Below are 25,198 nucleotides of genomic sequence, written 5' to 3'. Positions count from 1 at the left end.
CTAATTTTTTATTTAAAATGTTTTTAAAAAAAGATTTGGCTGTAATAAGAAAAGTTATACACCAAGATTAATTGAATTAACTAAATCTTAAAAGCATTTTCAGAAAATTGTCTATTCTATAAGAGATAGTTGACAATTTCAGATGAGGTTCAAAATATTTTCAATATCATTACTAACTTCTTTTTCGATTAAAGATTTTAATTAAATTTTTGATTACATGGTATACTCATAGATTTGTATAAAATAATCTTCAAGGTAAACTTGGTAACAATCACAACTTGTAGAGAAACAAACGTAAAAAGTTGATTTTATTTCTTTTTACTTTGGTGTTTGAACAACATGAATTCTTTTAACATTAACTAGGACAACCTCTACCTGTGAAATCTATGGACACATCTTAGCGTTTAAGAGGTCACGAACCTTGCTCAAGGTCTTTATAGTGTTGTTAAATCGATTGTGATGACCGAGAAGTTGGAGAAAATAATTTTTTTTTCTGTTATATAGTGGCTAATCTATCAATAATCTACTTTTATACATATTCATATATTTATATATACGTTCAGGCAGAACTTGAGAAAGAATCTGATGTGAAACGGACTTTCTCTTTTACAGCCGTTACAGTTCGAGTTAACCAAATTTTTTTAAAACTGAACAAAAAGTTACATGTCTTCCTGCTTAATTCGTTACTTTGTTTTTTAAGGAAGGGTCTATGTCAGGTAGCAAGTGCTCTTTGTCTACTTCCTTCCCATCTCACCAGCAGCTTGTACCGAAGCGTCAGTTATTTCAAATAAAACTTTTGCAGTTTAGTTAAGCAGGTGAAAATAAATGTAAAGTTGGGAAATCTAATTTGTAACATCATACTACCAATCAAAATAAACTAACTTTCTTCACAAATTGTGTTAGTTTTTTTTTCAATCAACGCTTTTAACAATAGCTGCTGAAACAATATAATGTTCTATGGCGACATTTTAGTGGAAAAGCTCATACACGCCCCACAAAAAGTAATTTTTTTCTAAAAAATATTGTAAATAAAAATAAAAGACTCAATAAGTAAAACTGAAGTCAAGGACAAGTGATGGAGCTATTTACAAGATAAACACATAAAACAGAAATATCGCCACTTCGGTGAAAACTTCTTTTGGGCCTTTTCATTTTTGCAATGTTCTGAACACTATTCACATACAGAAATAAAAGACAAGACCGCAACAAAAAATAAGAAAAAGTAAAAAAAAAAAAAATTTATAAAAAAAATTGTTGTAACTAGCAATATTTCTTTAATTCTGACCAGTTCAAGATTTTCTTCTATTGTTAAGAAAGTTAGTTATTCTGGACAATTGTTTGCCACTTTAAAAGTTTCTGCCACACAAGAAACTAACTGACTGTGTGGGTATCGGCTTTACCCATCCAATCTGCTGGTGACAATTTCACAGAAACTTAGTAACAAGAAAACCGGTCATAACTTCTTTCAAGAAGTCATGTCCCTGAAAATGTCCTAGTCTTACATTTGAAGAAAGAAGTACGTATACATCTTCATCCATACAGAATATAACAAGAAGCCTTAAAGAGTCTTTACGGTAGCTGGTAAAATATTCCCTTTTGCAGATCAAACATTTCTCTCCCTCCATATGTATACTCCAACTCAACGCACCTCTATTACTAAACAATCTCACAAACAAAAACACTAATGAGAGAGAGGGTGAAAGAACATCTCAAAAACTCATAAGCACCTCTTCTTGCCTAATTTTCAATTATTCAAGTTTTTCATATTTTATGAGAAAGGATTAGGAAAAAAAATCAAAGTTTTCTATTTAATCTCGTTTTTCTAACCGTGCTGCTTTTCGACTTCGTGTTTTCTTAGGAAAGTGAGTGATTAGTCTTCCTTTAAAGGGGTTCATTGTTAGACGTTACTGTTTATTGAACTCACTTGCCACCTGTATACTACTAATCAAATTTAAGTAATTTCAAAATAACTGAATTTCCAAAATAGACCAAAATCGGCAGTGCCACTTTATCAAATAAAATGTCAAGATTGTACCTACATTTTCTCCTACAATTAATCTTTTTCAAAAATAAAAAGACGATAACATAAAAAAATATTTGAAAAAACAAAGAAAGAAAAGAACAATACATTATTGCAGAATTTAAACTTCATCATTTTTTATAATTTCTAAAAATAAAAATAAAAAACTATTGACAGATAATTTGCTATTCTGACAGAAAATTTTTATATATTGAAGCTGATATTTTATTATGTTAGGGTATATCAGTTATTAGATTTCTATTCTTCAAGAAATAATAGGAATTTTTAAGGAAGATCTGTTTTTTAAAACTTATATTTGTTACATTATAAGTTTTTAATAAGTCAGTCAATGTGGTCAGTAATAATGAAGCAGCATCGTGGATCTTGATAAACGTACGAGTCATGTTACGACTGCCTAAATGAAACTTCTCTTTCGCATCGAAGGGGGAAAAAGAGTGCAACTAGAACGACAAGGAATAGATGGAAAATTCAATCCTTTGGATCTAAGCTGGAGAATGAACAGTTGAAATAGTTTGGAGAGATAAAAATCGGAAGGCCGCATACCAAGACGTAAGCCGAGTTATTTGGGACTGATACAAAAGAAAGCGTCACTTCGTGATCATTCTTTGTAACAATGGCGAAATATAAAGATAATATGATGATTGATCGACGGAGGTGAGTGTCATCACGATGCTTACGAAATAGAATTTTAGTTAAAGAAGAAGAATAAGATAATTAATAAAAGTTCAGTACCTTTTCCTTGCTTATTCAGCACAATCATACGACTATGCCTCAAAGAAGATCTGGTAGGCACATGCCTGCCTTCAATTTTAGGAGCTGCCACATTTTGCGGTACGGTGGTGACCATGCCAGCCGTCAATGAATGTTGCTGCCCTGTTTGGTCATCGCTCAACGTACCAGCAGTGTTCATGTTGCCACCTCCGGCGCCCGATCGGCCTACCTCGTCGCCGAGATTGTCGTATAGGCTGTGTGGGCGTTCTTCTCGCAGGCGGACACATCTTCGTGGTAGGGTATGTGTGGTACCGTTGTTGCTGTTGGACATCATTGTCGAGTTGGCTGTTCCGTTGTTGGTCAGGTCCATATCTGTAGCCAGTCGTTTGCACTCTTTGACATTCTCTCTGGGCTAGTGAGCGCCGACGGTCTTCCGCTGCACGCACCGCCTCCTGAAGGCTGTGAAAAAAAAAATTCTTCAGTTTATATTCATCAATATTTCCTACCTCATACATGCATGTGGAACTGATATTCTGGAAAATATGCAGAGTATACACAAAAGAATGGTGTTATGTTGTGTATAAAAAAAATATAATTTTCTCACAGCGAGATCAGCCAATACCCTCAGAAGCGATACCTTCCAAGGTTCTGTACTAGCTGCATTTCCTGATGCAGCTTCTCGTTCTTACTGCGGCATTGCAGGGACATTTTATAAAACGGTTCGAAGTAAGTGAAAGCTAATTTTGCACTCCGTTCTAATAAATCGAAATATGACTTGGGTACAATTCACAACATACAGACAATGATCGACTCAGTTTGTCGAGAACTGAATACATACTATTAATTATATAAGTGCAATATCCATCGTTGCACGCATGATTATCCCTAAACCGGATTTGGACTTTTATCCATGGTCAGAGGTAGATTAATCAGTTAATAGAGATTTGAACTTCAATTACTTTACCGTCTCGCACTGACTAGTGAGCAAGTCAAATTATAGTTAGAGAAAAATCATATGACTCACCAATATTTTTATTATTAAATTTTATCTTTTTCTTAAACTTATACATAAAATTTCACCTTGCAACAATTTTTATTATCGCCCTTTTTTGTCACAATTGTCATATTATTTCTACAAGAAATATGTGAGTAAATAAATTACTATTTCATATTATTAAAGAACTAACAAGTAATACTTCATTCTACGAAGAGCTATCCACTTACACAAACAGCCTAGAAATAAAACAGATATCCAGAATAACACTAGTAAACAAGCAATTAGTAAACGAAAGAATGAAAAAATATTTATATAAGATCCTAATTTTGGTAGAAAACATGCACTCGGAAACTTGTTTATTTTAAATTTATTTATTTTTCTAATTCTGTGTTGGTTCAAGCAGCATAACAAATCAACATAGCATAATCATTAAATTTATAAATCAGAAAAAAAAAACTAGCAAACTCAAAAACTTTTGTATGTCAAGTTATTCAACATAAACAATCAAGATTTTAGAGATTTTTAAACAAAATTTTAGATATTCTTATTGAATTTTTTTATTACAAAGCTAAAGAAACTTTTCCACTCTTAATATTAAGAGTAGAGAAACAAGTCATTAAGGGTTTAATCGGGTATACATCTCGCTTTTTGGTCGCATCTTAATAAAATAATTTGATAATGAAGCTATAGATACTTTTTAGCAACTTAAAATATTAAAATGACGTTTGTAATCGAATATTTCTATTTTCACTTATTGCCAAAAGAAAATTGCGATCATATAAATTTTTCAAATGTTAACGAGCAAAATGAACTTTAAATCTGCCCTCTCTCACTCTATTTCTACTAATGTTAATTCAACTCAATAAAAAGATGAATTCTAGGAATGGGAATAGATACAAATTATGATAAAACCAAGTACATAAGGGGAGAGTTGGAAGAGATTGCATAAATATCCGTTTATACATGTTTAAACCGACGCTCTAATAAATAAGGTACAGGGAAATGTTAAGTCCTAGAAACAGAGAAGGAAGGCAGTTTCAACTCTACATTTGGTTATAATAAATAAACATCCTTTCACCTAATTTAAGAAGCCTTTCATTCTATGCGATTGCCACCTCGTCAATGTCACAAAGGCTGTACAATTAAATTGAAGTAGTAACAATCCAAATGGAGATGTGTTAAAAAAAAAATTGTCAAGAAGATGAAGGAAGAAGAATGATCCAGTCAGGTCAAAGAGAAAGGGGAGGCATGCTGAAGAAGGTCCCTTCAGAAAAAATGATTAACAGAGGCCTGCGGGTTTGCGACTAGAGAAACAGGAAAACATGGACACATGACGAAAAATAGAGTCGTCACAAAAGTAAATTAGCAGGAAAAGACTAATTAATTAACAAATTATTGACTACGTAGTATAAGGCAAAAGTTTAGAGGCAATTTTGGACTTTTAGATTGTACATTATATCGATTGTACACGCAAGATTTTACGGAGCGTACACAGATCTGTTCCCGTATATCTACTTTCAAGTATGAGTTATTAACAATTGATCTCGTATCTGGCTCTAAAGCACCTCCTTAGTCCGAAAGTCTATTTAGTTACTTTCGTTGTCTTCGCTTATCCCTCCCTTTTTACGATGCTTATGTGGTTATTATTGATTTAAAAGCTAATATTCCAATTCTGATTTCATCGAGTACCTTATGAAACCCCTGGTTACGGTATATAAGAAAAAAAAGAAGCTGACTAAATAGCTTTTATGATTTTGCATAGCAACCCTCTTATACGTATGTAGTTCAAATAGAACTTTTACTGTAAAGTGTACTTACAATCTTATTACATCCTTATGAAGAAAGTCCGACGGTTATTTATTTTCAATCAGAGAATAATTGTGGTATATCTCAGGCACTTAGTATTCATCTCTCGCATTTACAAAATAAGAGATCCTATTCACGTGTGGAAATGATAGATGTTAGGGCTTTTCGCTTTTGTATGGGATTTCCTTTCATGACAACCTATTTAGGAATTATAACTTTAACTTTAATTATACTTTGCAAATATTTATGAGTACAAGTAAACAATATAACCTACTCCCAAATTTATTGCTTGCTGCTTGAAGACTGTGTTATATGCTCGTCTCGAAGTAACAATCTGAAATGAATACTATGACGTATGAAGAAACCAACCAGAAAATTGATGGGAGCGATCTCTAGCAGATCGAGAAATTAACTAAAATAGATGGAATATATGTAGACAAATTCCTTTCATCAAGCAAGGAAATCCACCTTTTAAACAATGCGATTTACTAAATAAAAGTAAAAAATTATTTTTCAAACAAACGTATAAAAGCATGTTTAAAAACAGTTCTTGAATGGACACAAAATAAGGATAGTTGCCCTGGGGGCTGATCGCTAAATGCTTCGCTATGATTCACATTTTTCTGAGTTTCGCCTTTCACCGGACACAAATCTCATTCTTAGTTTAACCCATTCTGCCGTCACCGACTGGTCACCTTGGAATGCTGTTGAATTACTTTCTTAAAAAATAAAAATAAAAAGTCAAAATGATTTTTATCTAAGTTAAAAATAATAAATTTGGTACCTTCGTGTAACTTTTTTCAATTGAAGTTTGCCGAAAATGGCCATTTTTTTAAATTACTTTTTCCTCTTTATGTACTTTCCGAAAGTGAAATCAAGAAGCTTAGATGTGGACTATATGTAACTATTGCAAGCGATCTAAATTTACAAATTTTCTGTAAGAGGAAGTTTTACAATATCAGAAATGGAATATTTAACCAAATTTGTTATTATTTTTAATCTTGTTGGGTTAAAAAATAAATATATATTGAGGATTATAGTCTACTTCCACCATCAACATCGCATAGTTGCAGTGGGAGCAAATCTCATGGCTGTAGACACTTTTTTTACAGTAATTAGGTAATATTTGTTCAGCTGCAACTTAAACACCATCAAAGTAACTTGAAATATATCAAAACATTGATAGCTTAAAAAAATGCAAATGAGCTAGATACGTTCTAGAAAGCAATGAAGAACTAAAAGCTGTATGTAAATGAGGACTAGCAAAAGATATTTATCAATGAAACAACAATCTGAATAGAATATCTTTACTGGATCACCACCTCATGACTGGCATTTATTATCTTAACGTAAATTTTATTACGATCCATTATTATCATTTAAAGTGATAATGAAATCAATAAACTACATTTGCAAATAGTTTTAACTGGTGTAGAAATATTTGTACATCGTTTTCTTTATTGCTAGCAACATACTTTCTTTCTGGCGACTATTTATATCGGAAATTATACGCTAAATAAATGATGAAGCAATATTTTATTGTTATGATTGAAAAAAAAATTGGATAGATGAATTCGGTCATGGTATGGATCTTGTATTCCACTCGTTGCAGCCAGATGAAGTTTATAGTGTCACTTATGAAAGGTCTAGAAGGAGAAATCTCTCTACTAACAGGCTTTACGCTATTAGCATTCTTTCATATCACGAACTAATGACTGCCAAACAATAAAAAAGATTGTAAGAAAACCATTTCAACCTGGCATAATCTGCCCAGAAACACTGAGACAATAGACCTAAAGTCAGGTAAAGAATTTTGTCTAATCCCACAGTTCCCTGAAATAAGCTACAAGGCGATATTGAGTTAAAGACGGAACCAGTTAGAGGAGTGCCCTTTATCTCGAAGCCACCAAAAGCTTGTATTCATATCTCTGAGAATCATCCTTGTATAAAGTATTACCTCCAAGTCAGATTAAAAAACTATTGTAATTCATCATTATCAATAAAGTGGTATTGCATTGCTCTGCCATTGAAATTATTTCTAATCCTAGTGAGCTCGGGGTCCTTTTAGAAAAACAGCTGATCAACTCTGCCTTGTAGAGAATAGAAGCTCTTATAGGAATGTATAAACAAGTTATGGGTGTCTAATTTTTTATTGTCTAGTTCCAAAGTGCTTTTTGAATCAACAGTACTTTTAAAAGTAGCAACCCCCTGAAATGAATTTTCATATAATTAATTTCTAAACCACATAATTATCATCTTAAGAATGTTCTCATATAATTACTTAGAAATTACAAAAGGGAGAATGTAATGAAAACAAATTGTAAAATTTTTATTTATTTTATTAAATTTATTGTTTGGTCCGCACTTAAAGGAACTGTAACTTCCTGCGATTTCCCTTTTATGATTTGCACAGAGCCCCAAAAAAATCATACTCAATCACATATAATATCAACTGTCTGATTAAATACTTTTTTAATTCTGTGTGACGATTTAGAAAAAAGTAATAAAATCATAATTTCTAGCCCTCTTTTCTTCAATTCAATATTTGCTCATACAAATCAATGTAGGGGATTTTCAGTTTTGCAAGAACATTTTAGGGTGCTGGAGCACTGTTTAAGTTTATAGAATAATGTAAGGTCTGTGGTATTTAGGACAAAGTCAGACCCTGTTTTAAGGTATTTCGTCAGAAGCTTGCTTCTGTTCACCCAACAGAACTGCCAAAGGAGCTATCCATGTCAAACAACTTCCATCACTATTCTCCTTTAGTTTTAACAATAACTTCCTCGTTAAGTAGTTTTAACTAACAAAATATCTTTTTAATGTGTTGCTAGCTTTTTGATAAGGAAATATGTATCTGTTACGTCCACCAAATACTATTTGTCCATTTTTGCTCAAACATTTACTTCAATAAATATTGATTAGTCCCTCAAATATCTTTGCGATGACCGACAAATTACCCGCGCCTCCTGGAATGATTTGAAATACCTCATCTGTGATTATATTTAGAATAGAAGCTTGGGCTGAATTGACTAATATTTGGTCTTCTTAAAAGTCGGTTTAAGCGAACGGTATTTAAAATGCTTGGGCATTCGGTATTACTCCTCCAGGAACAAGACGCAATCAATACACGGTCAATACAATACCGTGATTTCAGGGATTGGAAAGCATTCAGGGAATTCGTTGAATACTTAGCATGTAATCCCATCAATTATTTGAATAATGAATTGCCTCACTAGAGTGCAGTTTGGGCTAATGAAGGTAACCAATTGTTGATTTTTCATTTTTGAATTATTTTGCTCCACATTTTTTCGGATTCAGCGGATCTAAAAACGTGAATTATGTTGAGAATTCAATTTCGAAAGTCGCACATCACAATCTTTAGAGGGGAAAAAAGAAATAACTGTCCACTCTACTTATATATTCAACCTACATATAAATGTGTTTACTCTTATGTGTACCATAAATATTTTATGAGCATTTTAGACTCATTGGCTGCGCGGATATAAATATATTTTTGCTGTCAGATTCACAAAAGTCATTGCTAGCTATACCACCCATTGAAGAAGAGTATTTTAGAATACTCCTACCGTCAAGCTGGAAAATCAATCAATTTCTTGACTACAAAATCGAATCGGCTGTGAGATTAAATTAAATAGTCATTAAAAAAAAATTAATAAAACTTTAATTAAAATGGTCTAAAAAAGCAATCATTTATGAGAGAATCTAATACTTTCATTTTCTGGTCAAATTTCTGAATAAATTTCCACCGAAATTAAAAGTTTTGGGAGTCCCTTAAGTCCTGAAAAAAAATAGACTTTACGAATTCTTAGTTAACCTAAGACCTAAAATACAAAATGATCAATAATTATAAATGTTTTTACATGTTACTGATACAAAACCAAAGCTGAAACAAAACCAAGGAATACATTCACAGATAGCATTTTATTCAAAATACGAGAAAGAATATTAAGAAACAATTAAATACCATATTTGAGTTAAGTTGAACAATTAGTAAAGCACAATGAATTTACATCCGTTCCAAAAATTATAAACCACGCTTATAGCACATAATTTTTAACAAGTTTTCTATTATTTAACATGAATGTTTATTGCTGTGCTTTATAGTTTATCAACTACAAAAATTTAATAAGTCTACTGTGGAAAACTTACATTACTTTCTGAGACTGCAATTTTCAATATTCTCTGAGTTGTATATTTTCTCCGAAATAAATATATGTTAGCTAGCTTTACAGTTCGGAAATACTCATAAAGTGAACGTTATGAAATGAATTTCACGTAAAATCAATACGTCTTTAACCAATAACGATAAAAGGAATCTTTAAATAATCTTTTAAGAAATTCACCTTTGCTGTCAAGTTATGTTCTACAAACTTCGAATAATTTCAACTAATTCATTCACATCAGTAATATTTTTGGACGATGCTAGAGTAAGCCATAATTGTATTCATATAAGATATTTCATTTAATTTTTCTTTCATTTATTTTCGTTTTAGGGATGGATGACTCACATTTTTAATAGTTACTATAATGAGAAAGGTATGAAGTGTCAATGAAAAAGTGTCATTTATGAAACACTTCTTGAATGCTGATGTTTACGACATTGTCCACAAGTTAGGCAGGTAAGTGTAAGGAAGAAAGAGACCAACATTTTAAATGTGATAATTTCACTGGCACCAAGTACCAGGAGACAATGTCCTGTCAATATAAAAGAAAGAAATGATACTGTTTGTATTTCATTCATTCTAGTCTCTCTGTCGTCCATAGTTGATGTTCTTCTGTAAGCCATCCCTTCACACACAACAATCTTCTTCTTTTTAAATAGTGTGTGATTGTATGAGACAATGGTAGTTAGCATATTGTTATGTGGAGCACGGAAACCAGACGAGAGAACAGTGTGGTACTTTAAGGAAGTGGACGGGAAGGCACGTGCAAGTGGTATGCAGCAGCAGCTGGCAAAGAGCCCAAAAAAGGAGTCATGGCAGATGTATTTTGAGAGCTTTGAAACTTTACGTGTCAGTAAATTTCGCTATATTTCCTCATTCCACTTGTAAATAATACCACAATTATTTGCAATTTTCTAACTTATTGTAACATTAATAATAATAAATTATTGTTCTCTTACATGATTGTAAGGTTATAACTTAGATTTTGAATTTTTGAAACATATTTATTCTTATTATTTTATTTACACCTTTTAAAGATCGGCCATTACACTGATAATAAGATGTAGGACCAGACAATACACTGTAATTATACTTTAGAAGGAAGTCTAGCGACTCCCTATTTCAAGAAGTTCCTTCAATTGACGACTATTAGAGAAATATTACAAATAATTGTTGTAAATCCACATGTGTGCAATGAGTTTACCAAATTTAATGAAACTTGTCATTTAGTTTTCAAGAGATATTCCGTTTGCTCTAGGACCAATCCTCACATACACATACATGCATGCGATAAAATCACTGTTTTCATATTCAAGGAACTTTAAATATTCACTTCAATTGCAAATTTAATTTCCACATTTCATTCCTTGTACCTGGCTTTGCTTGTTTTTTTGTCGTTACTTGTTATTTGAATAATCAGATTTGTGTGGAGAAATTTGATTTCGTCATTTTGGAAAATGATTCTTATATCGGTGCCCATCATCGTAAAGGCTCCCAGTTTGGCTTAGTTCAAGATGCAAGACATGCACCTCGGGTGGTTAAGTTTATCAGGAAGTCTTTCAGTCATTAATTGTCATGGGCAAGATAGCTACAAATTATGATGACGAGTTTGCGGGAGTATTAACAGTTGCCATATAGTATTTTTGTGGACTACAGCGCTACAACTTGCTACTCTATGGTTAATTTCTTTTTATATTCAGCCTTCTTTATCAATGCTTTCCTCCAGTTAATTAAAGTTAAACTCGCTTTGGCGATTTAAAAAAAAAGAAAAAAGAAGCCTAAAGTTGCAGATTCCCTCTAGAAAAAAAAAATCTAGAGAAAATGCTTTAAACAAAACTGATAGTTATATGGGAAAATAGTGTACCAAGTTAAAGAAAATCTCGACAAACTTGAAAATCACTTCTTGCGATTTTTGCTTGACGATTTTAGCCAAACCCTTAGTGTAAGAAATGACAATAATTCCAAACAGGATAAAAATGTCAAGCTTTCTGTTACTTTTTGTTGTTAAGATGAACTTTTTCCACATACATGATAAATTACCAGCGAAAACTCAATTTCATCAATTAACCCCGAACGCAATAATTCCTCTTACAAGCGGAATCAGAAAGTAATCTATCAATATGCGATTTCAATCGTTTTTTAGGTACATATTACCTAAAAACACTCAACCCTTAAATAACATATTTTTGTAAAGCAACTTTTTTGCTATTTTCTATAAAAAAAAAACACCATGTTGGAAACTGAAAACTTTTTTCTTAAAGAGAAGAATTAAAAACTCAAATATCTACTATTTAAAGTATTAATAAATAAATAAATAGTTTTCATTTTTTTTAAAAAAAAGTAAAAGATATCTACCTAAATAAAGTACTCTTTAAAATTTTCAAGGTCTTTCGTATTTTAGATGAAAGCTAAAAATGTCATGCGGAAGATGAAGTGCTTAGAGGGCATAACGTGATCAATTTGCTTTGGGACAGCCCAGAAAGGGGTGTTGGGCAAAAAAAAAAATTCTCAAGATTATAATAATGGAACAACGCAATTATGAAGCATTATTCATTCAATACTTCGATTTCTGTAATAAAAATCTCTGAATTATAAACAAGATAAGGCAGTATTTTTAAAACAAATAATGAATATGAGTAATCACACTGTAAAAATCCAAAACATTGTAGTTCTTTAAAAGAAAACTTTTTTGTACAAAAATTTAGATGTGCTGTTAGTGTCGAACAAATTTAAGATAGATTCTTTTTATTATTTCTTATTATAGTAATGTTTCTAACACAGAATTGTTTAAAAATACGTTTATAATTATTGTCTCCTCTTACTGTGTCTACAAAATAATACACATTCCACTGTATACCATCAATTTTAATACATATATGCATAAAAGACAAACAATTTTAATTTTAAAAATATACAAATTAAAAAAATGATTCAATTAAATTTAATCTTTACTGACCTTCTCTGCATTTAATTCATCAAGAATACTTTTTAAACAATGTCCCAAAGAAAAAGAAAAATCACTCACAAAAAATAAAGAACACTCTAAATTTCTCACTTGACCGTTTAAAAAGTCGGCGAATTTTTTTTTTTATCAAGCGTAAGACATTCAACAGCGCTTTTTAACAGTTTACAGCACGACCGCTGGCATGTTACTGAAGTTATTGTGAGCTGTACGCGACTAGGTGAATTTGAGTAGTACGGGGTCAAGAACTGGGGGGGGGAGGAAACACCTCCAAGGTTGGGGCGTTACAATTTTGCTCAGCTCACCTTTTTTTTTTATTTAACGAATAATTATACCCAAAAAAACAGCGCAAGTGCATCACTATTTTAGGTGTGAGGAAAGTTATTGTTCATCTTGTAATCAATTTTATTTTATTTTTAACATAAGTTAAAGGTGAATATAAAGTATTTTTAATTAATCACCTTAATTACTGCAATCAATTTATCAGATTTCCAATTCAGATCACTAAATTGATTTAAGTTTATTCAATTCTTCTGAATTTCAAATGATTAAAGATATTTCTTTAAACAGAAAGTCCTTTTCTTTCCCACGAGTCAGATTTCAACAGAAACACATTTGGACATTTTTTTTACCAATGGTTTACTTTTATTTTTGTGAAATAAGGATATTTAGTGAAACTTGCTTAATTTACGTTTAATTGTAACTATCAATGTTATTTGAATGTTCTTTGATAATAAAATATTACAGCAAAACCTTGTTTAATTCCTCATATTACAAATGGAAATAAAATATTGCGACTTAGCCAAATTTTTGATATCCAGTTTTTATCGTAAACACACCATTTTGAAGTCACCTGTGTCGAAAAAAAAAGTAATAAGAAAATGTATGGATGCATGCATGACTTAAGTTCAAAAACAAAAAATAGCAGGGAATTTTAAATTAATTACATTTCGGTAGTTCTATTGGTCCTGTCAATAATTTAAGGATGGAAATCCCCCAACAGGAGTACACTTTGAATACCTTTTTTTCTGACTTTTTTAGATTTTCTTCTCTCTTCTTGCATGTGGACTAAAATATTTATATAAACAGTTCTTCTATATAAAAATGGAAAAACTCCACATATAAAATGCTGCCTTGAACAATATAAAACATGTTATTAGATACAATATAGGAATTGTGTTAGGTATTCCTAAGTTTGTAAAATGGATAGAAAAAAGTATTGAAAATGTAGTTAGGGCCGCAGAGCTGGATAAAATCAACGATTAAAAAAAAATGTATATTTCAATTCTACTGATCTGTCGCTAGTACGAAATTCCTCGCATCAATTGCAGCAATTATTTTCATATTAAAGGTATATAATGCCATCTTGTGACTATAGGCCAAACTAATAATGTAACAAATCGACACGACTTGTATACCATTTATTTCATAATCACTTTGTAGTTTTATTAGCTTTTCTAATGAGGTGATGGTACTGCAGTAAAACGGTGACTGACCTAACGCGAATCGATACCGATGGACAGATATAAAACTGATAGGGTTTATCGAACCCATATGTGTGTCACACAACGCCACACTTCAGAATTGCACCATTATTATGCTCTTCTTTGAAGCATTCAGCATTTCTGGTACTCTACGCTACACACAATACGCAAACACAAACAAACAAGCAAGCCACAACATTATATCTCGTAGAACAACGGATTTGGCGAGTGGCCAATCTTTTTATACACCTCTTCGACGCAATGTAGTATCTAAAACTCTTTTAAAATAAGCTCATTAATACTACATCTACGGCAGTCAACACCTCTTCATTTAACACCATATTTTTCTACAAATTTCATTAAATTTGGGAATTGTTGAAAGTCAGAGTCAATCAAATCCAAAAAATGTGGTGGATGAACAAACAATTCGTACTTTAAATCCTTCAGCTTTCGCAATGCCAAAACGCCTCTGTGGATAGGTGCATTGTCCTAGTGGGAGTTTGTTTTGCAACCTAAAAACCTTTGGCCGTAAAATTTCAGGAAGATGAAATCGACCCACTGCTTTGATTAGTGGTCTACTTCTTAAGCCCTGTAACTATTAAGGTACAAAATTACTAGAATGTTTTTAAAAACTGTTCAGAAATCGCTGCGAATTTTTTTTTTGTCTGCATTTTGAAACTGAGGCAGTCATATTCCACAAGGTTTCTCATACTTCATAATAACATACCCGAACTCTTTCTTCTTATACACCTACAGGTGAGTTACCTCGTACACTTTTAATCACCTATTTAATCAAAAGTTTAAACTTTAAAGCAAAGTTTGATTTCAGAAGGGTTCTGGGTGAAAGAGAATTCACCCTCCCTTCAAAAGTATTATTTTATAAAATTGAAACTAAAATATAATGTTGAGGCTAATGCAAATAATATAAATTTTGAATAAGTTAAAAGAAAATTTGGCTATTCTAACTTTATATAAAGTTTTTTCGTTTAGTACTTTTTTTAAATATGTCAAGGCTTGCTAATCAGCCCATCTGCACACATAGAAAGAGAGAAGAGCAACTTTAGTTCCACTTACAAAATTAAAATAGAATCTCTGGATTGCAGTGGTGTAGACTTTTTTGTCAACCCTCGTACCGCCTAATCTTCAAAATTATACTAAAAATATAGGAAATAAAAGCACACGAACAAATATAGCACAAGAAAAATAAAAACTTTGAAATGAATACAAATATATTGTTTGTGAATTTATTACAAAAATATATAACAAGAATATTTACATTGTTGCTAGAAACTAATAATGTAACGCTACTCATTTGCAAAAGTGCATTTTGGGTCCTAAAAGATTTCGAATTGTGGAGAATAAAAAAAAAAACTCTACGTCTTCTTCTAAAACTTATTTTATAAATTTCTTATCTTAAAGCAACAATGTATTTTTTTTAAAGTTCACAATATAAATTCATTTTGGCTATTCTTAAATTTAAAAAAAAATTATATATATACATTTATAAAGAACGAGTTCTTTCACAACAAAATGATTTAATGTGAAGTGGTAACAAAGAAAAAGGTAACTAAACATTTATCGTGAAAAATAAAAAAGTAAAGACAAAAACTGATGGACTCATTCTGTAAAAAGTCGAAAACAAAAATAATTGCAATAACGTAATTTCCTTTGAGTCATTTACGTTCCGTAATTTAAAAATAAAAGAAATAATAAACTTTTAAAAAATAAAAATTTATTACGTATTTATTTTGCTTAATTTAGTGTTTGCTAATTAAGTGAACATTCAGTTTCAATTATATGTTACAATATTATTTCTATTTACATTAATAAAAAGAAACATATTACTTATTTGATTCAAATAAAATGGGAATAAAATATTTAAACTTTTTTAATTAATAAAATTAAAGGAATGCGCTATATTTTTTTTACTTATCCCGAAATGAATTAAGAATAAATGTAAATAACAAATATGTTAAAGGTGACCAACTCTGAAGTTAGGGTTACTACATGTTTCATTTTTATCACAAATGATAGGAAAGAAAAAATAATTATAATATAATTAATACAATAACTAAAGATAATGTACAATTATTATTATTTTTTTTTTTAGGTTTTTCTCAACAAAGCCTACGAAAACCGAGATTGTCCAGAGCAAGTACTCGTACATTGAGAGAAAAATGTTTATTCTTACAACTTTCGTACGAACATTACGAACTGAAAGTGAGAAGTTTCAACATCTTGAAACTCCCGATAAAAATATACGAAAGAATTAAACGAATAAAATCTGTAATCTGTGGAATTAGTCAGACTGTAGATTTTAATTTTAAACAGATTTGACCTTCCAACTTTTCTCACTAAGTAAGCACTTATGTTAGTACTAAATACTGCCACTTAGTAATTAGAAATAGTAACTTAAAATACATGTAGGTACCATTTTGTACTTATTGTGAAGAATGTAAGAAAATTAATAAAACATGGTAACCGTAGATACTGAAATATTGAAGGGCTGGATTGTCTCTTTTCTATTTTTTTTTTTAGAAGAAAAAGAGATTCATGTACTTGTTGAAAATGTACGAAAGATATCCAGGAAAAGTGACTTCATATTTCATAGTACGTCAGTCTTATATCCTGAAATAGAGAGACTGGCGTTGGAATATATGATGATTTTGATGCCGTGAATGGAGAAATATCAGCTAATACAGCAACTGTAAAGCGGTAGTTTGATCCTCAACCTTTGGAGGTAATTTCCAGGTGGGCTCCAGGGTGTCTATGGTAATCAACTTTCCGTTTTGCAAAAGAAAACTGTCTGGGTTTGTGAAGAATGACTCTTTACTCAGTGGATTCTGACCAAGTAGGGATTCCGGTAAACGGTAGGGCGGACTTATAGACCTAAGTGAAAGTATTACTCCTGCCGCCGTTTGTGTCTCTATCTCTAAAATAAATCTGATTAATTAACTCAATTTAGTCAATCACACATTACCATAAATGGGAGAAAAAAACAATGCAAACGTTTTGTGATGCACCCACTTCTAGAAATCTGTCCAGACTAGAAGCAGTGAAGTACACTAAAAATATTTTTAGCCCTCCCTTCCAACAGATTCTAACTTCTTACTTAGCAAGCCTTTGTACGTAAGGGTACACCGAGCACGGAGTAAGGAAGCAGCAATTCGCCCTTAATATGACACACGGCGACTGAATGGTTAATTCGCCAAGGGCGGCCATTATAAAAGTAATAATAAAAATAGGAAATTCTTACTGAAAAATATTTTTTTTTAAATACCAGGAAAATTTAATTCAATGTAAAAATGTATTAATTAAGTATATAAGTAAATGCATTACACAACATTGTATTCCGACCATATAACTGATAAGTGCATTTTAAACAATAAATTCAGTAATTATTGAAATAATTTCAAATTAAAAAACTCATTGATGGCACTAAACTACCACCAAACACTCTGATAAGATAAGCACTTAACCTTTTCTCTGCAATGCCACCAAATATCAGAATAAAAAAAATGAAGTGCTCATGAATAATAACATCAAACAAAAATAAAATTGTTTCAATAAAGAGCAGATACGAAAGGATGCATGCATACATTTAATGAATTAAGCAATGTCACATCTAAAAAAAAAAAATTAATGCAAAGAAGAAATGCAAAAAGAACAGTAAAATGATTGAATGAAAAGGACGTCCATGATAGAGGTGGATGAATGTGAGACGAGGCAACTAGGAGTCAGACGATGGAGCTCTCATACGGAGGGAGAACCGAATGGCAAAAAATATTATGTTCTGAGCCGTAGAAAAGTAAGTAGAATTCACAGATGTCTCGAAGAGAGAACAAAAAAAAAACAATAATTGAGATCAAAGCTTCAGAACTGATTTATGGATTATTTTTTTTTTCAAATTAATACTATTCAATTTCATCATTTTAGTTTGCCGTGGATGATCACGAATTAAATTCGAAAGCATTTAAAGTTTAAACTCTGATCTCTAGTCTGCATAAAGTACAATAGTTTTACATGACAATAAGTAGAAATGCTAGTTTAAGATTGCTTTTTGGCCTTGGAAAACAAATTTATGCTAATGGAAAGAAAAATAACATTGCAAACAATATAACTCTGACATTTAGAGATATGACAAATATAATGTCATATTTATATTCAAATATAATTTCACATCTTATAAATAATAAGCACACTTCTAATTAAAACTCATAAGCATTTTATTATACCAAGAGTTTTTGATCTAAACAGCCAGTTTACATAAGCAGTTTTCTTTTATAAAAGATTTTATTTGGCAACTTTCATTTTTAAAAAATTATTATTATTAACATGAGAAATAATAACTACCTAAAATTGGTAAACTGTGAACATTTATTCAAAATGTACGAAGTGCTAAAATATAAAATAAAATAAATTTTCTTTTACTTTTTTGACTACAATGCACACGATGACTATAGTATACGATATAATCGTTTCAATTTTATTTATTTATAATAAATGATTTCACCTAGTAAAACCATCGTTATTGTCGTTGCTTAAAAATGAAAAAATTTGCACTAATGACTAGAAGCAGTGAAGTAAACTAAAAATATTTTTAGCCCTCCCTTCCAACAGACATAAACAATGCCCAAATATATTTAAATTTGCTATTACCTCACAATTGTAATTGATGATTTATTTTTCTATTTTATGCATTTCAGAAAATTTTATAAAGAGATATTCTCTTTCAAAATGGAAGAATACTTTCAGTAGAATGTCAAAAATTGTATAATGAGTTGGGCATCATTACACTTCAAAATAATTTTTTTTCATTTATTTTAGGATTCATTTTGATGTACAATAAAAATAATAATCCCACGCCTGTTTACATGGGATAAATACACAAACGTAAACGAAATGGTAGTTGCCACTCAAATAATTCAACTGTAATTCACGAAATACCGTTGGCATCGAGTTTCTTATCATTCAACTACTTGGATAAGAGATATGGCAACGCACTACCCGTTTTAGTTTAGAGGCTGCGGACAAATGTGTAACTTTAATGCCAAAATATTTGGGAAAAATTTACAAGCAAATTTGATCTTTTGTTAATAAGCTCCTAAAAGTACTAGTACAGGTTATTTTTTTACCTTGTGTTTAAATGCAATGTCTAAGGTGTTTATTAATGCTGTAAAAACTTATATATTTTCCCATTAGAGACTGTGAAGTTACATTCACATATTTCCGAGGTCTACTCTCTTTTCCAATATCGTGCCGTTTGTTAGTTATCTGAACTTGTACCGGTACGATTTCAGTATCTTGTTCATTTAATAGATTTTCGGCAACACATTTAACCCACTTTAACATCTTAAAGAACAAGTTAAAATTAAACAGAAATAACAATTTAGAAAGGAATCAATCCACCTTCTGCCAAAAAGTTTCTTAATTATTTTTTTCACAATTAATTGCTTATTATGGCAAAGAGAGAGAAGGGAAACGGAATGCAGCAAGAGTTTAATTGAGTTTAAAGTTGGGATTTCAACTGTTAACTTGGTTTTATCGAATGAACGTCAAAAATATGGAATCCTAAATCATAATTTAAAATGATTACACTCACACGGCTTACCCTTATCACTATTCTCAAGGATTAAAACAATATATTTTCTTCTAAATCCGGATATTGGAATGATATCTAAAGTTATTAAACCGTATATTAAACTAAAAATTCATCTAACAAAGAAGCACTCTCTAAAAACCGCCTTAAAACGAAATTTCCTCGATAAGTGATTAACGTAAAAATTATATTTTGAAAAAATTGTACTGACAACATATTCAACCCATCAATAAAGTATATAAGTTTATATACAAACAGACACTCACAAAATATAACTTGCTTACCACTTTTTGTATGCAACTGAATGCAAAAATATACCAAACAGGGAGCGTTTAGAAGTAGTCACTTCACCCCACCTTTGATTCAACGATACAGGCGTCATTGAGAGAGAGAGAAAATCCAAAAGACAAGTTGAATGCGATAAGGATATGTTAAAGTTTAAAGTAGGATATAATAATAATAATAATATAAACACTAGATCAACACTTAGTTAAGAACAGTAAAATACCATGATAAAATACGAAATCTTCATTTTACCAATTCGTGTGAGTGCAACATTAGATAAAATAGTTGATTATCCTGGATGACAATTATAAGTGGACATATTTGTATAAAACTTTTAAAAAGTGGACATATTTTTCATTTCATACCTAGCCTTCCTAAAAAAAATTATTCTATGGTTAAAGTTTCAAGATTTTTAGCAACATTTTCAATCTATCTACTATGAAACTCTATCAATTCTTTGCGGTAATTATTGAAAAATTAAAAAAAAAAGAATGCATTGCACATAATTTGCTTACATATATCACTATCTAAGAATATTACTACTTATAAAAAGGCTTTGCAGACTATAAATTTCATTAAAAGCAATGACCAATAAAACAATATTAATGATTTTATCATTGAAAAAAAAAAAAAAAAACATTATTCTTAAAAGACTAGTGAAAATAAATTTTCCTTTTATTAAAGTATTCAATGGCATTCTTCAAAAGCACGTCAACAATGTGTATTTCTTTCACATTGTGAGCCTTTTTTTTTAATATTAACAAAAAACTTATCATGAACACTTAAGAGATTTTTAATGATCTTACAACTCCCTAAAATTTAGAGAGATATTTCTTTTTTTCTTACTTAAAATTCGATAATCTAATTCATTTTCCACTCAATTATTTTAAATAAAATTTAAAAAAAAAATCAGGTACACATTAAGCAACCATGGACTCCTTGTCATATTTATTTAATAATACTGCCCAATAAAACTTAAATTATTATTGTATTAAAAATGCGAAAAAAAAATTTAACCTGGTATTTGTTTCAAAGCTTTTTCCAAAAGACTTACTGGTTGCTCAGCGTTTAATACCATAACAATACCATCACATTTATCTGAAGTTTCTGTATGATTCAATGATATGTGCATCTTCAGACATTCTTCAGTTGGAAAATCGTTACCACATAAAACACATTTATGACGCACTGCTGAAGTACCCTCAGTATCACAAGTTGTTTTAACAGTATTGCTAAACAAAAATAGTATTACATTAGGGACAGAAATGCCAAACTCTTTATTCTGTGGACCAGAGTAATGAAGGAATTTTGTTAAGTACAAAGTACTTTGCGGATTAAAACTTTAAGCAATAACATATAAATCTTATTAAAGTTCTTTTTTACAAAATACTAAAAAAATTAAAAAACAAAATCAAATTGTAATACTTAAAAGTTAAATTTGTAAGATGAATCACGCAATGTGATTCTTTAGAAATGAAACGCTCACCTGTCAGCTGCAATGCACGTAGTTTTGAATTGATGTGTACGCATATGTTTTCCAACATTGTCTTTACGTCCAAACAATTTGCCACAAACTCCACAGGAATAATGTTTTTCACCTGTGTGACAAAGTATATGACGAGCTAGATGTTCTTTTCGAGAAAAAGCACTCGGACATTGGGAACATCGAAATGGCCGCTCTCCTTTAAAAAGAAAATTAAAAATGGCTCAACAATATAAAATCTATAGAGAATCAATATTAAATAAAAAATAACTTACACCTTTCTATATTTTTAAAAATGGTACAACAAATATACAATAAATATCTTCCATGTAACTTGCAATAACAAAATATTATACCAATGGGCAAGCTTACCTGTATGCAACCGTCTATGCTGATGAAGGTGTTCCTTTCGTTTAAAAACTTTTCTACATTCTTCACAATTAAACGGGCCACAATTTGCAACAGTTTTATCTTCTTCAACATCTACCATGACTACAGGTTCACTTATTTTCAATGGATCGTCAATATTATTACACGATTCTCTGTGCGAAGTTTTTTCAAGTATCGAAGAAAATATTAGACCACAGCTTTCACAGCGATACTCCTCAGATTCTTCATTAACAGAATCATTCTTCAATTTTAGAAATTCGCCAATTTGATTAATTGAGTTATTGCTGGGAGAGAAACAATAATATTAACGAATATAATAAATAATTGGATTATATGTTGGATAAATTAATCGGATTATAAAATACAAACAATAACCTAAAGCTAAGGAATATAAAATACAGATATATAAATCTGTAAATTACAATTCAGTTTCCATATTTGTCATTTAAAAAAAAAGAAAAAGTAAATTAAAACAAAAAAGGAACAAAAAAGTACTAGTAATAAACAGAAAGACATTACTAATATTGGTAGAACAGGACACAGATGATGCAAATATTTTGCTGACACGCAGAGGAAGAAAAATAATTCAAGAGAAAATAAACAAAATAGGAGTAATAAAAAAAAAAAAGGGATTGGAACATATTACACTTGAATAAGTACAATAATAATTATTTTTAAAGCAAGGAACGTTGTTTTTAATAAATTTTGATCACTGAGAGATATAGGTTCCAATCGATCGAGAAAAACACAATCGGACTCTGGAAACTGGACAGCAGCGTTTTGCAGAATAAATATTAATTTTCAATTGTCGCTTGCTTCTTCATCGTTCCCCATAAATTCTCGATATTAATCGCTCGCAAGGTTGTCCATACTTTAAGGTTACTATCTGCTTGATTCATAAGAATGTAAAGTCAAGCCAGGTCTAAAATATTGTCCTAGATTAGCTTGAATTGTTTTTAAATCAAACATTTAATTAATTTAACTAAGTGTGGCAAAGGAACGAGGGTATCGGAGAGGTTGACCCTTACCCACCGAATAACAATGAGAGATTTATAAAAACATAATGCTTCCACTATTAGATGTTATGCTTACTAATTTAGGGCATGTCCTATTTCCATTAAACAATTTCCAGTTTATAAATCCATACAATGTATTTATAAGTATATTATAAGCAAAGTAAGAACAAATAATGTTAGATTTATTACTTACCTACACTTCTCTTGCGACTCATCAGTGTCAATGTCAGTAGAATGTGTTACAAAGTCATTTTTCTCCTGAAAATAAACTCGAGCTCTAAATGAAGTAAAACAAAATATGAACATTACCCAATGAAAAAGATAATTCCTATTATGCAAATGGACATTACCCCACTCTCTATTATTATTCCTAATTACTTACCATTTGTGTACAAGAGTTTATACTCTTATTTTCATTCTGATCTCCACTGTCATCAACGACTGATCCTTGAATTCCATAACAATAACTGTGTTCCCCAGTAATTCTTTCAGCATTTTGATGTACCTAGGAATAACAATGTACAATGAACTGCTGGCTATCAAAATTACGAGTGTCTATTTCTTGTTAAGATGGTATTTTGTTTACTAATAATTTTTCTGTTTACGTCTAAGAGCTAAAAACTTTAAACATTCATATTAATAAATTTACCTGTATTGTATTTTTAATATTATTCTGTATCTTGGCAAGTTCTTTTTCGGGGAAAAAATGAATTGTAGCAGCTTGTACCAATCGACCAAGATTATTAAGGCCTACAGGTAATGTTACGATTTCATTTTGTTGACTAGAAATTTTTATCTCACTTTCTTTCAATTGCATAGTGCCTCTTTGTGTTATATTATTTAATAAGCCTTCTTTGTGATTTCCTTCATCAACATTTAGCTTATTCTCCTTGATATATACCTAAAATAAAAATCCATTCTTTTTAAACACATAATATAAACTATTGGAAGATTAAATGAAATTTAACTTACCTTCCCATCCATTATAAAATCGTTATTTAGAGGCAGGTTTCTGGCATAGCTTTCAAGCATAGCCTCAGCGTTTACACAGTTTGTTCTAAAGTCAAAATAATTCTCCAGCTTTTCCAGACATATGTTACAAATGAGTTTTGGCAAAGAATCTTGCTCATTCACCTACAACCATAACACATGATTGCGAGAAATAAATATTTCTTCATGGTGTAGTAGTATTAGGCAGAATCTACCTGCAGACGTAAACAATTTTGTATCTTAGATGCTATCTGTCTCCTTTTGCCTTCTTCTTTAAATATATGAATTTTAGTACCTTCATTAGAGGTACAAAGGCGACACAATTCATAATAATTAACTCTTCTATACCCTGACATTTTTTGTTACTTTAAAGAGTAATCGAGTCTACGATTCTAGAAAAAAACATTTTAAACCAACATTTTTTAAACACATTCATTAATTTTTCACAAATTAAATTTTTACTTCATTAAAATGTTTAGTGTTTTTTTTATAACTTACTTTGGATTACAAACATGTTTATAAGAATAGGATAGTTACACAAGAAACTAGAACTATTCTTGCCGTAGGAGTAGGAGTAAAATAATCAATGAATCTCAAATCTTGTACGTAGAGATCTTGAAAATTATTTTTTCTCTAAAAATGTTTGTAGACTTCGCCTGACCAGCATTCTGCACAAAATAGTTGAAAAAAACTTTGGATAGTGAATTTTCAAGAAGAGGAAACCAACCAAACCAATTTACACGATAACAGAATAATGAATAAACAACTCGAAAGGTTATAGTATAGACAAACTGACAATTTATGATGTAATACGTGACGTCACTTATTTTTCAATTTTTTGTATTAATTTATTTTTGGTACTAAAAATCTCCTCGTTCATTAGTGAGGGGCAGTCGATGCTAGACATTGTAGATATAATCATGTCAATCATGTAACAACGTGCAGTGAACCTGTTGGTGAAACAAAGGGCAAAGAAATCACGAACGCAACGTGGCACATTAAAACATTCTACTTTCTAATCCTAAATACTAAAAAAAAAATGATAAAACAAAAAAATTGGTGTCATTAGCAGTGAGAGGATGTATCATTCAAATCAATTCGGTATACCCTAATCCTGAGTTCTCCAATCTGAATTTAATAACTATTAATCATTAAAATTCTTTCAAAAGTATTAGTAATGCTTCTAAACAGTTGCACTTTATGTTGCTGAATTTTGGTACTCATTAAGCTGACACCTGTCGCTTTTAATC

The 25,198-nt window shown here is 30.7% G+C and overlaps 2 protein-coding genes and 1 long non-coding RNA gene across 12 annotated transcripts in view; 1 reads left to right on the top strand and 2 right to left on the bottom strand.

The window, feature by feature from the left end:
- The window catches only part of LOC141450012 (uncharacterized), a 41,879-nt gene extending 28,997 nt beyond the window's left edge, over positions 1-12,882 (bottom strand). Inside the window, exons 1-3 of one of the 3 annotated variants that reach the window (XM_074120007.1) lie at positions 5,830-5,889; positions 5,568-5,753; positions 2,774-3,211 (exon numbers count right to left, since the gene is read on the bottom strand). In XM_074120007.1, the coding sequence (XP_073976108.1) occupies positions 2,774-3,122 (349 nt within the window). In that variant the 5' untranslated portion in view covers positions 3,123-3,211; positions 5,568-5,753; positions 5,830-5,889. Of the gene's footprint in view, positions 1-2,773; positions 3,212-5,567; positions 5,892-12,695 lie in introns of those variants that run through there. The other 2 variants (XM_074120006.1, XM_074120008.1) reach the window with 2 other exon arrangements.
- On the top strand, positions 3,681-16,663 carry LOC141450023 (uncharacterized). 4 transcript variants are annotated; one of them, XR_012455889.1, is made up of 4 exons: positions 3,681-3,897; positions 10,070-10,195; positions 10,323-10,588; positions 16,296-16,663. It is a non-coding gene; the product is annotated as an uncharacterized lncRNA (long non-coding RNA). The 4 variants fall into 4 exon arrangements; XR_012455888.1 differs by lacking the exon at positions 16,296-16,663 and adding an exon at positions 12,141-12,534; XR_012455890.1 differs by lacking the exons at positions 10,323-10,588; positions 16,296-16,663 and adding an exon at positions 12,141-12,534.
- LOC141450008 (uncharacterized) lies at positions 13,033-24,760 on the bottom strand. 5 transcript variants are annotated; one of them, XM_074119995.1, is made up of 11 exons: positions 24,447-24,760; positions 24,164-24,340; positions 23,931-24,092; positions 23,608-23,859; positions 23,341-23,463; positions 23,152-23,216; positions 21,925-22,226; positions 21,556-21,751; positions 21,087-21,301; positions 13,649-13,769; positions 13,033-13,554 (listed from the first exon to the last, which is right to left on the bottom strand). In XM_074119995.1, exons 2-10 carry the CDS (start codon positions 24,302-24,304, stop codon positions 13,681-13,683), a joined length of 1,545 nt encoding a protein of 514 aa, XP_073976096.1. In that variant the 5' UTR covers positions 24,305-24,340; positions 24,447-24,760; the 3' UTR covers positions 13,033-13,554; positions 13,649-13,680. The 5 variants fall into 5 exon arrangements, with proteins under 5 accessions (XP_073976096.1, XP_073976097.1, XP_073976098.1 ...); XM_074119996.1 differs by lacking the exon at positions 13,033-13,554 and having other exon boundaries at positions 13,696-13,834; XM_074119997.1 differs by lacking the exon at positions 13,033-13,554 and having other exon boundaries at positions 13,698-13,830.
- Between the last annotated feature and the right edge of the window lie 438 nt (positions 24,761-25,198).

The sequence above is a fragment of the Rhodnius prolixus genome, unplaced genomic scaffold (genome assembly GCF_049639745.1).
Source record: "Rhodnius prolixus isolate KJV_2025 unplaced genomic scaffold, Rpr scaffold_2, whole genome shotgun sequence".
NCBI classification, from domain to species: domain Eukaryota; kingdom Metazoa; phylum Arthropoda; class Insecta; order Hemiptera; family Reduviidae; genus Rhodnius; species Rhodnius prolixus.
The sequence above is the reverse complement of the archived record's forward strand: the minus strand, read 5'-3'. Positions and strand labels throughout refer to the sequence as shown.

Excerpts from the sequence above, each read along its gene's own strand:
- LOC141450008 (XM_074119995.1), bottom strand. The coding sequence starts at position 24,304 with ATGTCAGGGTATAGAAGAGTTAATTATTATGAATTGTGTCGCCTTTGT. Across the intron at positions 21,752-21,924 it reads GCATAGACGGTTGCATACAG|GAGAGCGGCCATTTCGATGT; the intron begins GTAAGCTTGCCC and ends TTCTTTTTAAAG. Across the intron at positions 21,302-21,555 it reads ACGTGCATTGCAGCTGACAG|CAATACTGTTAAAACAACTT; the intron begins GTGAGCGTTTCA and ends ATTTTTGTTTAG.